General features: G+C 48.3%; 1 protein-coding gene across 2 annotated transcripts in view; it reads right to left on the reverse strand.

The window, feature by feature from the left end:
- Nucleotides 1–16,579, reverse strand: part of LPO (lactoperoxidase) — a 33,071-nt gene that overhangs the window by 2,700 nt on the left and 13,792 nt on the right. For both annotated transcript variants that reach the window (XM_036879798.2, XM_057501315.1), the window contains 8 exons: nt 16,195–16,282; nt 11,688–11,848; nt 10,247–10,364; nt 9,700–9,829; nt 8,734–8,940; nt 7,178–7,502; nt 4,966–5,126; nt 158–410 (listed from right to left, as the gene is read on the reverse strand). In XM_036879798.2, coding sequence (XP_036735693.2) covers nt 158–410; nt 4,966–5,126; nt 7,178–7,502; nt 8,734–8,940; nt 9,700–9,829; nt 10,247–10,364; nt 11,688–11,848; nt 16,195–16,282 — 1,443 coding nt within the window. The remainder of the gene's footprint in view (nt 1–157; nt 411–4,965; nt 5,127–7,177; nt 7,503–8,733; nt 8,941–9,699; nt 9,830–10,246; nt 10,365–11,687; nt 11,849–16,194; nt 16,283–16,579) is intronic.

Raw genomic sequence — 16,579 nt, forward strand, 5'->3', positions numbered from 1 at the left:
CCATTTTATACATGAGGAAACTGAGGCTCAGTGAGGTGAATTCACTTGCCCAAGATCACACAGGAAGTGCCTGGAGTCTGATTCCAAGTTCGGTTTCCCCAGAAGCAGGCTGCAGAGTGAGACAGCCAGGTGACAGTGCTTTCTTGAAAAGACATACCATCTTTGACCATCCTCCAGGTGTTGAAGAAGAGGGTGTGCAGAGGGAGGTCAGGTTCTGGCCCCCATGGCTGATAATTCTCATCCAGGAGGGAAAACACAGAAGGGACCTCCAAGTGGCCAAAGCGTAAGGCAAAGGTGAAGACATTGGAAACTCGAGGATCCACAGATTCATTGTAGCCTTGGTAGGGAGGGATCCACTTCTGCATCTCAGCACCTAGCACAATGGGTAGGTAGTCCCTAAAGGTGATAATCTGGAAGGAGAAACAAGTCATGAGGAGAGATTCAAGCCTCTGCAGAGTAAGGTTGGCGAGGAGCTGTGGTCAAGAGGGATGAGTGGTCAGAAGTGAGGGAGAGCAAATGGATAGTAGATGTGCCCGATTTCCCTTCCTATGACCATGGGCAGACAGTGCTAATGGATCATGACATTCTTTCTGCTGCTCTCTCATGATTTGTCTCAACATAGGCTGCATATACTGATCAGTTATTTGAACTGCCATTGGATACATACTTTGTCATTTTTGCTCTAAGTTTATGACATACAAGTAAAGTAACAGTCATTGTGTGCCACTTTAACATAAGGATGTCCCATTATTAGACTATTTGCCATAGGCCAGGGCAAGAGGAATGATGAACTACAGGAATGGTTTGCAGGCTAACCAAGGGAAGTCTGTCTAATCTCCAGTTCTGAAAGAAATGCTGGACCATGGAGAGAGCAGTTTTTGGTTTTGTTTTACTCAAAACAATGAACTAAAAAAAGTAGAGAACTGCTTGAAAAAAGGAAAAAAATCATACCACCACGTAACACAATAATTATATTAACTTTTTATTCTTTCTAATCTTTGTCTCTGTGATACATATTTTTACAGTTGTCATCCCACTTTTGCATTCTGCCTTTTCATTTAACATTTCTTCCTAGCTCACAATTATTATGTGATTGATTGTGCATACTAGCTTATTGCGCTCATGGGCCCTACTCTTACTGTTTTACACTTAGGTTGCCTCCAATTTGTTCAGTGGCATAGACTGTGGGAGTGCCATTCTTGGAGCAGGCAGTCTGCACCTCAGACCGTGGGAGGAGCAGGACACAGAACCTTGCCTCTGGCCACAGTGGGCTGGCCCAGCTGTGGCACCACACCAGATTGGTGAGTCAGAGTCTCTCTCTCGGGAATTTAGATTTTGGATGCAGCTATGTTCTAGACTGTTCCTTATGGCACTTGATATAAGGGGACAGGTGGGGTCTTAGGACTGGTCATTTTCTACCATGTGCATAAAAGTAGAGGAAATCCATCTGCAGAGAAAGAGAAAGGAGAGAACAGTGGAGAAGTGGGGAGAGGAGTAGATAGGAGGGAGAGACAGTGAGAGTAGCTGTCTCGATTCCAGGTTGTTTCCAGTCTCTGGTTTGACCCTTGCTGAGGCACAAATACACTCTCTGCCCTGGAATTCCAGCAGAAACTTTTATAGGCTTCCATTTGATACATATATAGGATGGAGCCAATATTGAACATCTGAACTAGACTAAGTTTCTTTTTCTTGTCGTCCAATAAGCCTTGTTATGGATGGAATTGTGTCCCCTTGCCCCTCCTGCAAAATCCCATGTCAAAGCCTGTCCCACAATGTGACCATATTTGGAGATAGAGCGTAGATAGGTAATTAAGGTTAAAAGAGGTCATAAGTCCTAATCCAATAGGACTAGTGTCCTTACAAGAAGAGAGACACCGTGGAGGCGCACAGAGGACAGGCCAGGCGAGGACACAGAGGCAGGTGGCCTTCTGCAAGCCAAGGAGAGGGGCCTCAGGAGAAGCCAAACCCGCGGGCACCTTGATTTGGATTTTCAGCTTCCAGAGCTGTGAGAAAATAAATTCCTGTTGTTTAAGCCATCCAGCCTGTAATATTTTATTCTGGCAGACCAAGAAAACCAATGTGAACCTCAGCTCAGATAATCCCTGGGTAGATACTTTTGATTCTTTGGATGATTTCCTACAAACATCTCCAGCAGCAAGATTTCTGGTTCCAATTTAAAAGAAAATAAATATTGAATTCTGGAGATTTTGAGAAGTAAGTGGGAATATATCTCTCTGATGGTTAAGACTCTGTACATGGGGCTTCTGAGTCCAGAACATGATGAATGGATTCATTTTTCCTCAATCTTCCCCACTACATATAACTAAACACCCTGGAAATTATTCAACAGACAACATAGACTCTGAAAGCTGGGAGGAAAGTGGCATGACTGAGGACCTCAGGACTTGAGTAATGACAGCATAGTGAGTTCCTCCATACCCCCAGATTGGGCCCAGGAGAGGATGGCAACTTGGAACCTCTACAAGCAATAGACAAAAGCCTGCCCTTTCTCTCCGAATGACTGGGAAGACCAGCAGAGACCTAGTGGAGAGCTCCCAGACCCACTTCACAACCCAGGCCCATAGCCAACCCAGCCCTCGAGCCACTACCAAGGCTGGTGCCCGGTCTGGGCTACCTACAGTGGTGATAGCAGTGAAACCCCATGTCTCTCTGTCCCTCACCCTGTGGCATAAAGGTGCAGGGGCTTCTGCTCCCCTAGAAGGTTGCTCAGCAACAGAATGCATCCAGGAAAGTACCTTCATACCCTGCAGATAACATCTGTAGGGACTGAGTGGGAAGCTCAGAAGCACCAAAAAAAATGAAGCAGACAGAGTAGCATTGCAAGGGCTCAGGAAACTAAATGGTCACTGGAACTAAAGCCCATAAGAGAATGCCAGAACCTACTTGCCAAACCTAACAGGATAACTTCCTGCTTAAATAGAAGATTTAAATAGGCTCAAGAGTGTCCTAACATAATAACTAAAGTGTCTAGGATATAATCGAAAATCACCCACAATACCAAGAACCAGGAGAGCCACAATTTAAATGAGAGAAGACAATCAACTTGTGCTGATACTAACAAGAATCAGATGTTGCAATTACCCAACGAAGATTTTAAAGCAGCTGGCATAAAAATGCTTCAATAATCAATGATAAGTGATCTTGAAACAAAAGCACAGAACATCTCAGCAAAGAAATAGCATGTATAAAAAATAAATATTGAAATTGTAGAACTGAAACTACACTAACTAACGTAAAAAAAAAAAAATCTCATTATGAAGACCCAGTAGTAGAGTAGAGATGACAGGGTAGAATTGAAGACAGATCAATAGCATTTACTCCGCCTGAACAACAGAGAGAAAATAGACCAAAACAATAAGTACAAAGTCTCTCCAACAAACCAGAACCTCAGGGTTCTGTGAGACAATAAAAAGCATCTAACATTCAAATTCATGGAGCCCCAGAACTAGAGGAGAAAGGGGTGGGACTGAAAAAATATTTGAGGAAAGAATGCCAGAAAATTTCCCCAAATTGGTGAAAGACAGGCATTTATAGATTTAAGAAGTGGAACGAATCCCAAACGTAATAAGGAAATCTATTCTAAGACACACCATAGTCAAATTTCTGAAAACTAAACACAAATAAAAAGTCTTAAAAACAGCCACAGAGAAATGACACATTTACCAATTTGAATAACAGTGAGTTTTTTCATCTGAAACCATGGAGGCCAGAAGGAAGTGGCCTGTTTTTCAAGTGCTGAAAGAAGGGTCAGTTCCTGAATTTAGTATCTGGCAAAATTATTCTTCAGGAATAAAGGGGAAACGAAGACATTCTCAGATGAAGGAAAACTAAGAACTTATTGCTTGCAAAACTACCTTCAAAGAATGGCTAAAGGAAACTCTCTAAACATAAAGAAAATGATAACAGCAGAAGGCTGGGACCTTAGGAAGTAAAGGAGAATGGTGTAATGGGTGAAAATATAAATAAACATACAAAATTATTTTCTACCTTATAAGTTTCTTTTACCATATTTTATAGTTGATACATGCAACAACCTGGAGGAACCTCAAGGAAATTATATGCTGAATGTAAAAAACCAATCTCAAAAGGATATATACTGCATGGTTTCATTTATGTAATATTCACAAAGTAACATAGCTGTACAGATGGAGAACAGATTAGTGGTTGCCAAGGGATAGAGTTAGTGGTTGCCAATGGGAAGTGGGGGCTAGATGTAGCTATAAAAGGGTAGCACGAGGGAGTGTGTGGTGATGGTAGAGTTAAGTATCTTTATTGTGGGTGGTTACATGAAACTACATATGTGATAAAACTGCACAAAGCTGCACATACACACACACACAGATGATTGCGTTTATAAGTAGTGAAATCTGGATAAGCTCTATGGTTTGTATCACTGTTAACTTCCTGCTTTTGATAGCCCTGGGAGAAGCTGGGTGCACATGCATTTTTGTTTTTTTACAGCTTCCTGGGGATCTATAATTATTTCAAAGTAAAATGTTTAAGAAGTATGTACACAGTTGATTCTAGTTTGTCAGTCAATCAGCTAATCAACCATACCAATTGACTATGCCTGTGACATGTGGCTTAGGGGTAGAGAATTAAAAAAGAAGCAAATCCAATCAATATAACCAAAAAACTGCTCTGTAGCCGTCCTGGGAGTGACTGAGCCTATGGTCCCAGTGATGGCGCATGCGCAGGCACACTGAGTGACCGAACGTGGTGACGCCAACACTCTGAATCCAGGGATTCATTTGCGGGCAGAGAAGCTGAAGAAACAAAAGGGAGGGTTTGAAAGAATGAGATAATGGGAAAGAAGCTGGAGAGGAGAAGGGGGAAATGGAGGTGTGAAAAACAGAAGAGGTAGCTGGAGGCGTGGCAGAGAGCAGAGGGCAGAGCCACAGCGGAAGCCAGGTGGCGGGTGAGGCAGTTTGTGGGCCTCTGTACCTGCATGAAGGCTCCCAGGATTTTCCGGGCTTCCTGGTAGAGCTTTTCTCCATCCCACTGAGGGCTGAGTCTCTTTAGTTCTCTGGCCAGCCGGTTGTGCTCTCGGAGAAGGAGGGTGTGGGAAGTAGCCAGGAGGATCTGCTCGGAGGCTCGGGGATCTCCTGAAAGGCCAGGAGGCAGGGAGGTGGATCCATGCCCTGCAGCAACCCCAGAACCCAGTTACCTCCCCAAAGAAATAAGTGGTGCCCTAAACGAACTCTCACCTAAGTTCCTCCTTCCAGTTAATTTAAAATCAGGTACAGAGGGATTGCGCTGGGATTCATAGGTTAGAGTCTTAGACAGACAGACAGATAGACACACACACACACACACACACTTTTTAGCTGTGTACAGAGGGATTGCGCTGGGATTCATAGGTTAGAGTCTCAGACAGACAGACACACACACACACACACACACACACACTTTTTAGCTGTGTACAGAGGGATTGCGCTGGGATTCATAGGTTAGAGTCTCAGACAGACAGACAGACACACACACACACACACACTTTTTAGCTGTGTACAGAGGGATTGCGCTGGGATTCATAGGTTAGAGTCTCAGACAGACAGACACACACACACACACACACACACACACTTTTTAGCTGTGTACAGAGGGATTGCGCTGGGATTCATAGGTTAGAGTCTCAGACAGACAGACACACACACACACACACACACACACACACACTTTTTAGCTGTGTGACTTTGGACAGTTACCTACCAGTTCTAAGCCTCAGTCTCCATATCTCTAAAAGGGGATAATAAGGCTGACCTAGCAAGATTGTGGTAAAGATTACAGATAACATTAAAAAGTAAAACTTTGCAGATTACAATCCCAACTACTTTCTAAAATGGGGCTGTACAAATAAACGAGGGGTTTTTTCTTATATGGAGCAACTTTGAAGGTTTGGGGAATATAAGTCTGAGGATGGGAGCCTGGGAGGGTCAACTTCCTCTGTGTAATAAAGGGAGAAGAATCTCAAGATGGGGGCTATCGGGAGGGAAGAGGAACAGTATGAGGGGTCAGTTAACTGATAAAAAAAAAAACCCTACATGTTTCACAAGGGAACTTCTGTGTCCTCCAGTCTTTAGGGAAGGCTATTAAATTCACACATCCTTGGTCTTTGTGGATATTTTGGTGGAGAACAGGACGGGGCTCAGTTTTGCATCTAGATTGATGTAAGAAATGTATGGACACAGAGTCCAAGAGATCTGGGCCCGCAGTCCAGCCTTCCACCACGTCTGGGAGTGGATTTTGGAAGAGGGAAGACCACCAAAAGCCAGGCGCAGAGAGGGCCAGGAGGGCATGAGTCCCCAGAGCAAACAGGACTGGGGCCTTTGGTTGTGCACGGTCTGTAGGTGTGGCAGCTTTGTGCAAGTTCATAAAAAGCCTTAAAATATACAATCCTCTTAATCTAGAACCTCTTCCCATAGGAAGTTATCTTAACTAAATTGTTAAAAATGAGCACAAAGATTCGTCAACAAGGATGTTCATTACCTAAAAAACAGCAACAAAAACAGGAAAACTAGAAATGACTTAAGTGTTTTCAAATAGGGTTGATCAAACAAATGGTGGTAATATGTGTTGTGGTATATCAGGCAGCCATTAAATATCATGTTGTAGAAGAATATTTCATGATGTGATATATAACTAACATCAGATTGTTTGTTATAGTATGATCCCAATAGGGTGAAACAATGTGGACTATATCTATGTTAGAAAAAAAAACTGGGAAGATAGGCATTAAAATGTTAACAATGATTATCTGTGGGTGGTGGGGTTTTGTGAATTTTCTTTGTACTTTTCTGGGCTTCTTAAATATATATGTATATATATATATTTTTTTATCTATAAATATACATGTCTGTGTGTGTATGTGTATATATATATAATTTTTAAATATATATGTAATTTTTTTTTAAACAGTGAATACATGTTCTTAGATTCTGTGTTCACCTGGGCCCTTCTGCAGTGCAGAAGTCCTGGACCAGTGTAGAGGTAGGAGTGGCTTAGTGTGCATTTTTCCAGAAGATGACTAGACTAGGCAGGGGCAAAGCCCCCCAGAAGCTGCCTAGTGACCTTGAGAACTTTTTCTGGATCCCCTCTGCTCAGTCCCCAGGATGACTCCCCTGACCTTAAGCCCCCTCTGTTCCCAGCCTAGACTCACCCGCCAGGAAGCAGGGCACACGGGCGGTGGTGTTGATGACCTCGCAGGGGCTTGGTTTCTTCCGCTCAAAGGGCAGGAAGGCCAGCCCATGGTCCCAGACTTCCTGGTTGACAGCCATGAGGCCCAGGGGGCTGCTGAGGTTGCGCAGCTGACTGGCTAGGCTGGGCTCGGTGCCGTACACTAAGCTGGCATCCAGGAAGGAGTTCAGGGCATTGATCTGCTCTCGGGCCAGGGACTGGTAAGGTGGAGTGGGGCAGACAAACCCGGCTCGGAAAAAAGGCATGCACTTCCCTTGAGTCTTCAACTTGGGGTCATTGGGTGGTAGCTGCAGAGAGATTGGTGGCAGGTGACTGGGCAGAGGTGGCACAGCTGGGCCCCCACACATGTCCCCAGGAAAGGTCTGGATGCAGCTGGCAAAGATGCTGATGGCCCCCTCCTGGGACCCTGGTCCAGACACTGACTCCAGATGCCTCCTGCCAACGCTATACATCCCAGGCCTGCAACACTCCGAAGTACATTACGTCTCGCTGTGTAACTGGGCTAAGGGAGGTCATTCGATCTTTCTTACCAAAGGCTCCAACCTTTTCGTGGGAGGGAGTCTTGAGATCCCTGGATAGGGAAGTGGGACATGAGATAATTACTACCAACAATAATCACTACTAACCATAGCTATTTATTATGGACCTACCATGTGCTAGACATTATGCATACTTTACCTCACTTTGGTCCTCTAAAAATTACAAGGTAGATAATTCAGTCCCATTTACAGGTGAGAAAGCTAAGGTTCAGAAAGGTTAAGTAATATGCCTGAGAACTTAAAAGCTGGAAAGGAAAGATGTAGGATTCAGATTCACACTGACCTCACTCCACAGCTCATGTTCTTTTTACCACAGCAAATAGCCTTGATTTATTGTTGGAGTGAATAAATCACACTCTAACTGTAAAATCCATGAGTAAGAAGAAAAGATGCACCATTGTGAGTTTCTCTCCCTCCCTGCTGGAAAGTCCCACAGAGCCCTGCTGCTCGCCCCAATTCACCCATCAGGTTTCAGCTCTTTCTGGGATTCCCCTTCCTGGATCCCAGGATAACTTAAAGCAGTGTTCCACAAGCTTGCCTGTGTGTAAAGTGGATCTGCTCGGGATCCTGGTAATATGTAGATTCTGTTGCCCAGTGTCTGGGATGAGGCTTGGGATTTTTCATTTCTAATAAGTCCCTAGGTGATGTTAATGCTCTTGGGCCAGGGACATAGAGGATCCTTCCCCAGAGCGTTTCAATTTTGCCGTTAGTCCTTACTTGTCCATTTCCCACACAGGCCCTTTGTCCTGAGGAAAGGAACAGCGTCTTATTCGCCTTTGAATCCCCAGTGCTCAGTGCACTGCCAGGCAGGGAGTAGATGAGGCATGACTGCTTATGAATGAGTGAGTGAATGGGCTTGTGGAGCTGGGGAAGTTGAAATTGGCACTCACGATCTATCAAGAGACCCCAGCAGATGGGCTGGGAATGTCTGCTACATCGCAACCAGGTGTTTGTTAGGGACATGGGGCAGGGGCCCTACCATGATGGGGAAACAGTTGCCTCCCTGGATACAGTACTCGTCACACTGCTCTTTGGAGTGCTCGCTGCTGCCCATCTCGGTGTCAGGGACAAAGTCCAGGTCATGGTCCACAATTTGACCCCACTGCATGAAGAGCAGGGACCTGTTTTGGTCCAGAACACCCTCTTCATTTCGGTAGCCTGCAATCTGGTTGGACACCTCACGGGCCTATAGATGGAGAGAGAAGGGGAGAGAAGGCTGGAGGAAAAAGTGCTTTGAAGAGTCAGATTCAACCGCAGTTTACTGAGGACCTGCAATGTAACAGGTACATTCAATCTCCATGACCAATGTATGTGGCGGGTGGCATTCCGCATTGTAGATGAGGGCCCTGAGTCCTAGAAAGGTGAGGTCAGTTCTCCCAGATGCTATAGCTATGAAGGGACAGGGATGGGACTGAATGCCTGTTTGTATGGCTTGATGGCTTACAAGGCCAGTGCCCTTTCCACTACAGAGAGAGAAAACAAAGGCAGGCTGCCTCTGAGGTAAGAGCCACGTAGGTGCCAGGTGTCCGGGAATAGGAGAGGGCCTCTGGGGAAGGGCTGCCAACTCAGTTGAGGACAACAGATAGGTCCTTCATGCAAACAACAGCTGATGCGCTCCAGGGGCTGGGGCAGGGTAAGTGGGAGCAGGAAGGGGCAGAGAGGCCATCTGCCTGGGAGACCCCAGGGTTTCTGGCCTGTGGGCAGCTGGGACGTGACCACCGCACGGCTTGGCTCCGGGCTCCGAGCTTTGTTGCCCTCTAGTGGCACTTGGAGGAACATCGCCAGGGAGCAAATCCAAATCCCCGTCTCTCCGCGGGTGGCGGCCCCAAGCGCACCTGTTTCTTCTTCCTTTCCCTGTGTGTTTGGGGAATGCATCCTCTCCTCTCCGACTCCCATCCTTCACCCTCCTCCTTGGGGCTCTCCCCCCGCCCGGGCCCACCCTCACCAGCGGGAGAGGGAAGCCGTTCCGCGTCTTGCCCGGCGTCCACCCGAAAGGCAGGGAGAGCCCGTCCTCGTACTCGGCCGGCAGCCAGCGCACCAGCGCCCTGTTGGCGGCGCCCAGCGCGGGGTTCCTCCTGAAACCGAGCGACACCGCCTTCAGCCCCCGCCGGGCTGCTCCGGGGTTTGCTTCTCCGCAAACCCTATTGGTACCCCAATGGGGAAGGACCGGGAGCCTCTGCCCAAGGGAAAGGGGGAGCGGAGGAGGCGCCTCTCAACTACGGGGGAACTGCCTCCACCCCCTGAAGGCGCGGGGCTCTCCTGCCCTGAAGAAAGGGGCTGCTTCCTGTGGGGGGTACTGTGGTATTTTTAGAAAGAGGGGAAGGAAATCAGGGGAGAATTCCAACGGAACAGATTCTGGTGGGGACGTCATTCAGGAGGGTAGGCAGTGGGAGTTCTGCCTGGAATGTCCAAGGGGCAAAGGCCCTGGTTGGGCAGGGCTGGGCATGGTGCATAGGAGGGCCTGGCCCTCTGGCCCACCCATGCGCTCTCACCGGTTGTTACAGTCTCCAGTAATGGTGCGGTAAGGGCTGTTCTGGTCGCACCCCGCCGCAGGAACAGGGACACCGCAGCCCACCTCCCAGTAGAGTGCAGTCAAGTCTAGGCTGAGCTCTGCAACAGAAGGGATGCCAAAGGGGCTGTTTCTCCATTCGGAAAAAGTGAGTTCATTCTCCATTCAGAGGCACTGGGAGGAAGCAGGAAGCAGAAACCAAGGGTGAACCTTCATTTTTGGAACATGTTCTATATTCTAAGCAAGCAGTTCTCAGGTACTTTCTGACAACTCATTAAGGTAAGAATCTTAATTCCCATTTTACAGAGAAGGAACTGAGACCATAGTGCTCAAGAGGCTTGCCCAATGCTACACAGATAGTAACAACAAAAATCCCCAGAATTGTTAGTAATTCTTTGTCTATCAGGTCATTTGAATCAACTGAATTTTCTTTTAGAATGAAAATGCCCCTGAGAAGTTAGGCACGTGTTAGTGTGAGTTAGTTTGGTAAGATTGCTTTTCTTTTAAACTTCACTAAAGTCTAAAATACCAAGCAAGCAGGAATCTAGACAGGAAAGATGTTGGGAAGGGTCAGGTAGTTGTTAAGTGAAGGGCAGTGTGATGGGGAGGAGTAACACAGTGGGGGCTTTAGGCATCAGAGGCTTTCATGCGGGCACAGAATGGAGAGAGCTGCCAGTCCCTTCACACATCTGCAGTCTATCCTGATGCTGGCCATGAACGAGGGGCAAGGGACTCTGCTCTCGGGGGTTTCCGCAGGGGGACCTGGTTCGACCCCCATCACCTTTTGAGTCTGAGTCCAGAGTGCTCCCTACTTCTCCTCCCCATGTCCAAGTTTCCTTTTGGAATTTTGGTGTTGGCCCAAGTCCTGGGTCAGCTTTCTTCCCCAGCGTGATATTTTCCTGGGGAGAACCTGCAGCCTCTTCCCTTTGGTGAGGACCAAACCCCGTCCCCCATGACACTCCATGAGCTCATTGTTTCAGCTCCATTTTACCCAGAACAAGATGGAAATCTCATCTCCTATGACACAATCCCAGTAAATCCCCCTGACACAGGTGGCTTAAATGTCCCCTTCATAGCAGAAGTAATGACACTGTGGTTTAGGGGAGGTCCATGTTTACTGTCTTTAGTACTTCCTCTGCAGCGGCCTTACAGATGGGGTTATACAAAGAGCATGAATGTCCCTTTATTGGAGTTTGCAATGGGACCTTGCTGAGTCTGGGTTCCTTTCTGTGCAAAAAAGAACATTGGCCTAGCTGTTCTCTCAGCCCCTTCTCGCTCAGCAGGTCCACGATTCCAAAGGAGAGACAGGAGTGCCTCAGTGAAGAGACAGCTCCTAATGGGGAATATCGTTTGGGTGGCTTCTGCTCTCTCCCAGGGGGAGATAACACCTTCCTGCCATTAGAGGGCCAGTGGGTTTGCTGTACCTGTGACATTTGTCAAAGTGTCTTTCTGCCTCAGCCTCTTAAAGGAGTCCTCCCACACCTGCCCACTGCGGATGGCTGTACGCGCTCGGCCTTTGGCATGCTTGAAGTATTCTGCAAGCTGTCGGGGGGTGGGCACCTCGGAGGTCATGGCAGCCTTCAGCCTACAATGGAGAGCAATGGAGGAGTCATAAGTGGGTGCCTCAGGCCCCAGCCCCGTAGAAGGGGTGTGGGGTGGTATGTATCTAGAGAGGAACCACGGGAGGTGTGGGCAGCACGCAGGGGACAAGGATTTCCTGTGCTCCCAGGATCCTTTCTCATTTGTCTCCTGATGCCTCCGGAAAATCTCTTCTGGGAGGAGGAAGCTACAGTGTTTAAGCTTTGTTAGGTCTGGTTTGAGGGAAGGAAAGCAGATGGATGTGAGCGGTTCTTGAATTTGGATCAGAGGGTTGCCGCTGTGCTGTGTCAGAATCAGCTGGAGAGCCTAAAAACACCCACGTCCCTGGATGGAGGATCCATTCAGATGGAGGAATCCCTGACATGTGACTGGCATCTCATGGAGCCTGTGGACCAGGAATTCTAGAAATAATATGCCTGTGGGTCTTCAGTTCTGCCCATGAAAGCGTCCTGGATTGCATCTGGCCCTACAGTTTCTTTAGATGTGGGCTGTAGCATTCAGCCTCTTGCTGACCATTTCTTGGGCAAAGCTCAGCCTTTTTATTCTTAACTTCCCTCTGTGTAAAGTAAGAAACCAAAACCTTTCTACTAAGAAGTGTGTGACAGCACAGGGATGACTGAAGGCAAGGTGGCATCAGGGAAGTCCCTCCATGACAACCCTCTACCCACTCCCTGTGCCTCAGTTTCCTCACGTGGAGAGGAGGGGGTTCTGCGGGATGACATCTATGTCTCTAAGACTCGGAAATATTAGAAGTGGCTCAAATTCTCCCAAAAGACAGCCCTGCTTTTGGGGTACAATTCATCAGCTGTACCACCCTGCCTGGTGATTAACTATGTAGTGTGAGGGGGCATGGCATCTCAGCCTGAGGGGCTACGTAGGCAAGTGGGGAAGGCATAGAAGGACTGTGATGATTGGGCTCCAATCACCAGGCCTACCCCTCCCAGCCTCCCCCAACCTCAGTAAAAAAGAAAGTAAGCCAGACTGCCTTTTTGCTTCTGCTGCAAGACACAGCATGGCCCAGTGGCCCACGCTGCTGCCCTGCCCAGTGTGGTAACCACTAGCTCCAGGAGGTTATCTAAATAGAAATTCATTAAAATTCAATGCAATTGAATTCAGTTCCTTGGTGTACTAGCCACATTTCAAGTGTTCAATAGCCACTTGGACAGTCCAGGTTTAGAACATTTTGTCAACACAGAAAGTTCTATTGGACAGCAGCAGGCTAGCATTTGGGCCTAAAAGGCAAGACTTGAGTCCTGGTTCCACCAGGATTGGTTTCCTGATATGATCCGTGGATGGCCTGCCCGTCCTCTGCAAACAGGATGGTAGTCTTACTTACGTCAGTACCTTGCCTGGGGCCCTTGGAGCACGCTGGCTGGGTTGGACTCCTGACTGCCACTCACTAGTTGCACACTGCGTAAGCTGCTCAGCCTCTCTGTGTGCAGTTTCCTTATTCATAAAATGAAGTTAAGATAGTGTCCTTAGGTTGAACCATGCTATTTGATCATTTTGATCTCAAAAACAACTATTTCATGGACTTGGATGTTCATTTCACAGGGTCATGGCAGAAAGCAATGTCAAGCTCCTAGAGCTGTATCGGGTATGGAATAAACACTCCTGGGTCAGCTTCGGCACCGGCAGCAGCCGCTGCCAGGGGCCAAGGATCCCCACCCGTGAACAAAGAAGGTGAGTGGCTGGGCCTTCCGGGGCTCCCCCTGAAAGGTCCCATGCAGAGTCTGAGGTGCTCCTTTCTTCTCCTGCCCGGGCTCTGTGTGGTCTTCTGGCCCAAGAGTTGACTCACCAGGGCCTCGCCTCCTGCTTTGCCTCAGGGCTGGGCCACACTGGAGCCGACAGGGCTTTGGAGGAACTCTTTCTCCACCTCCAGGCCTCCACCCTTAACCTGGCCATGTCCTCTCCCATCTGGATGGCTGCAGCAGCCTCCTGACTGGGCTCCTGCCTCCACTCCTGCCCCTTTCCCATCCACTCCCCACACACTGCCGGCATGAGCTTTCTAGAATGAAAGGCAGACTATGCCAATCTCTGTTGAAAGTGCTTTCTTGGCTTACCCAGGGACGTCGATGCATCCATCTGCTTACCACATATGTGATCATGGTGTTGTGCAGTCATTGCCTCTCTCTAGTCCCAGAGCACTTCCCTCACCCTCAAGGAGAACCCATGCCCAGGAGCAGTCCCTCCCTCCCCCACCCCTCCAGGCCCTGGCAGCCCCTGCTCTGCTTTCTGAGTCTGTGGCCCTCAGGGCCCAGCTCTCTCTGCTCACCTGTGTGTGCTCTTCCTCACCCACCACCTCCACCTTCTTTCATGTCCTGCGTACCCTAAGCTTCTTCCTGCCTCAGGACTTTTGCTTTTGCTATTCCCAATTCCTGGAATGCCACCCTCCTGGCTGGCTACATGACTGGCTCTTTCCCATCCTCCATCAGGCTTCCCTGGTCCCTGTAACTAAAGTAGCAGACATGGCTCCACTTATTTCCTTCACTGTCCTGATCACCAATCATGAGTCGCCGGATTGTTTGTGTAACAAGATGTTTCAGTGTGATTCTTTACGTCTCCACAAGACCTGTAAGTCCAAGAACTACCACTGGAGAAGAGTTCAAAGCAGGGCTGGTTGTCCTGTGCATGATTTGCAAACATGATGAACACTGATTTTGTGGCTTTTAATTCCAACCCTACAATGGGGCTATAAAAGTATTGAAATTAAAGAGAGAGGGGGAATTTTCATTTGGAGGTAGTAGTTGAAATACCAGTTATTTCCCTACTGCCACCATGGGGCTCCGCTTTGCTTTAACTCTAGTGACAGGACCTTAAGGGGAGGGCGTGGCTGTGTGTCCTGGCATTGTGGCTGGTGGGCGATACCTGCCCAAAGAGCCTAAAGAAAAGAAGAGGTGCCTGGCGCTGTGCACCCAACAGCAGAATGAGCCAGGCAGCGCAGCCCTGGGCCCCAGATCTGCACATGCCCCAGCAGAAGAACAAAGCTTTTACTCTTCTGGAGCCTACTTAACAGGGACCCTGCTCTAGAGGATGTGGGGAGGGCTGAGGGAGCCAGCCAGATGCTTCCGGGCTGCAGGTTGGAGCTGTAAGCTACCGGCAAGAGACTTCTCTGGATCAGGGAGTGGGCAGCAGAATCTCTGAGGGAGCCAGAAAGTGCCCAAGGTGGGGAAGAGCTTCTGACTCCCCCTTCTGTCCCCCTCCCCCAGCACTAAGTTGTCCAAATGACTTAGACCTCACCAGCCACTTTCTCTCCTCCTCCCCCCGCTTAACCCCTAAAGAGGCAGAAACCTGGGCTCGGGTTAGGCAGGAGCCCAGGAAAGAGGGACGTGCAGACTGTGCCCCCTTTTCTCAGTGTGGGCCTCAGGCAGCTCTGAACTGAGGGAAGTGAGAAGCGCTGGGCTTTGTCTTCTTTTGTTGACATTTGGATTCCTGAAAGGACACTGTTCTTGGGACTAGAAGTGACCAGAGCACATCTTGTCATCTAAAAGTCAGCCAAAAAGTTTATGGAACTATCTGAGATTTCATTCAAAGGCCACAGAGAAATGAAGCTCAAGTCTAGTGTAAAGGGACAGCGAGAGGCAAGACTAAGGTCGGTTTCTGCTCAATACAAGGGTTACCCTTGTTTATCTGCCTCTCTGACTCAAGTATGGGCCCCCTGAGGGCAGACACCCAGCCTACATGGCTGATTTCAGGAATCACAGCCCCTACACAGGATGTGGCTGCAGGGTGGCCAACTCTGCTAGTTCCCTGCAGGATCCCCGCATGCCCTTGGGCTCCTCTGTGGGGTTGGTGTGCTCTGCCCTACCTTCTGTTTGAGCAGCTGCTGAAGGGTCTCACCTGTAACCTTCTTGGGCAATTGCTTTTGTGCCAATCCTGTTTAACTTCCTCCTTTCACCTGCCTGGCTTCACTCTCTCACTTCATTACAGCTTTCCCGAGAGCACTCCCTAATAAGTCACTTGCAGGTGAGTCCAAGTGTCAGGCTCTGCTTCTAGGGAACCTGACTGAAGTCAGTCAGTATTAATTGAATGAGAACTTCTACCTACAGGCTTTTTGAGACTCTGGCATGCATGACCACAAGGAAATGGCCACAGGGAAGATTAAGTGCTTACAGGACTACGCTAGACTTCCTCTTTAAGGTACTTTACAAGCTGAGGATTTTAGAAGTTGTGGGCTATGGCTCCTGCTTGCCACATACTTGGAGATAAGGGTGTGGAAGGGCATGTTGTACAACTGCTTTGGCTCACTGGCTTGTCACAGCTGGCCTAGATGTGCTTGTTATTAACAGGAAGCCTCGAAAGGGAGGTATGCTGTGTGCATGTCTCACATACCTGGTCCGGGATTCCAGGAAGGCCTTGTTGACTAGGACCTTGACTTGACTCACAGTATCAGTGATGGTAGCAGGGCTGGTGATCTGCCCTTGGAGAGGGAGAAGCAAGGAGCAGAGTATCAGACACCACTCCTTCGAGGTGCCCTCTGTTCCTTCTCCCTCTTCCTCAGCCATTACCCCCAACACTCAAATCTGAGCAGACAGAAGATCAAGATTAGGAAACATTCATAAGAATCCTCAAGGAGAAAAAGCACAGAATGGGAAAAATATTCTCTGGTCCTCAATAAGATGTCAAAACTGATCTACAGGAGTCCACTAGGATACCCAGAGATGGGACTGGGAAAGTGTGTGACTGCTCAGGTTGACTCGGCTACTGGGATCTGGGG

The sequence above is a fragment of the Manis pentadactyla genome, chromosome 4 (genome assembly GCF_030020395.1).
Source record: "Manis pentadactyla isolate mManPen7 chromosome 4, mManPen7.hap1, whole genome shotgun sequence".
NCBI lineage: Eukaryota > Metazoa > Chordata > Mammalia > Pholidota > Manidae > Manis > Manis pentadactyla.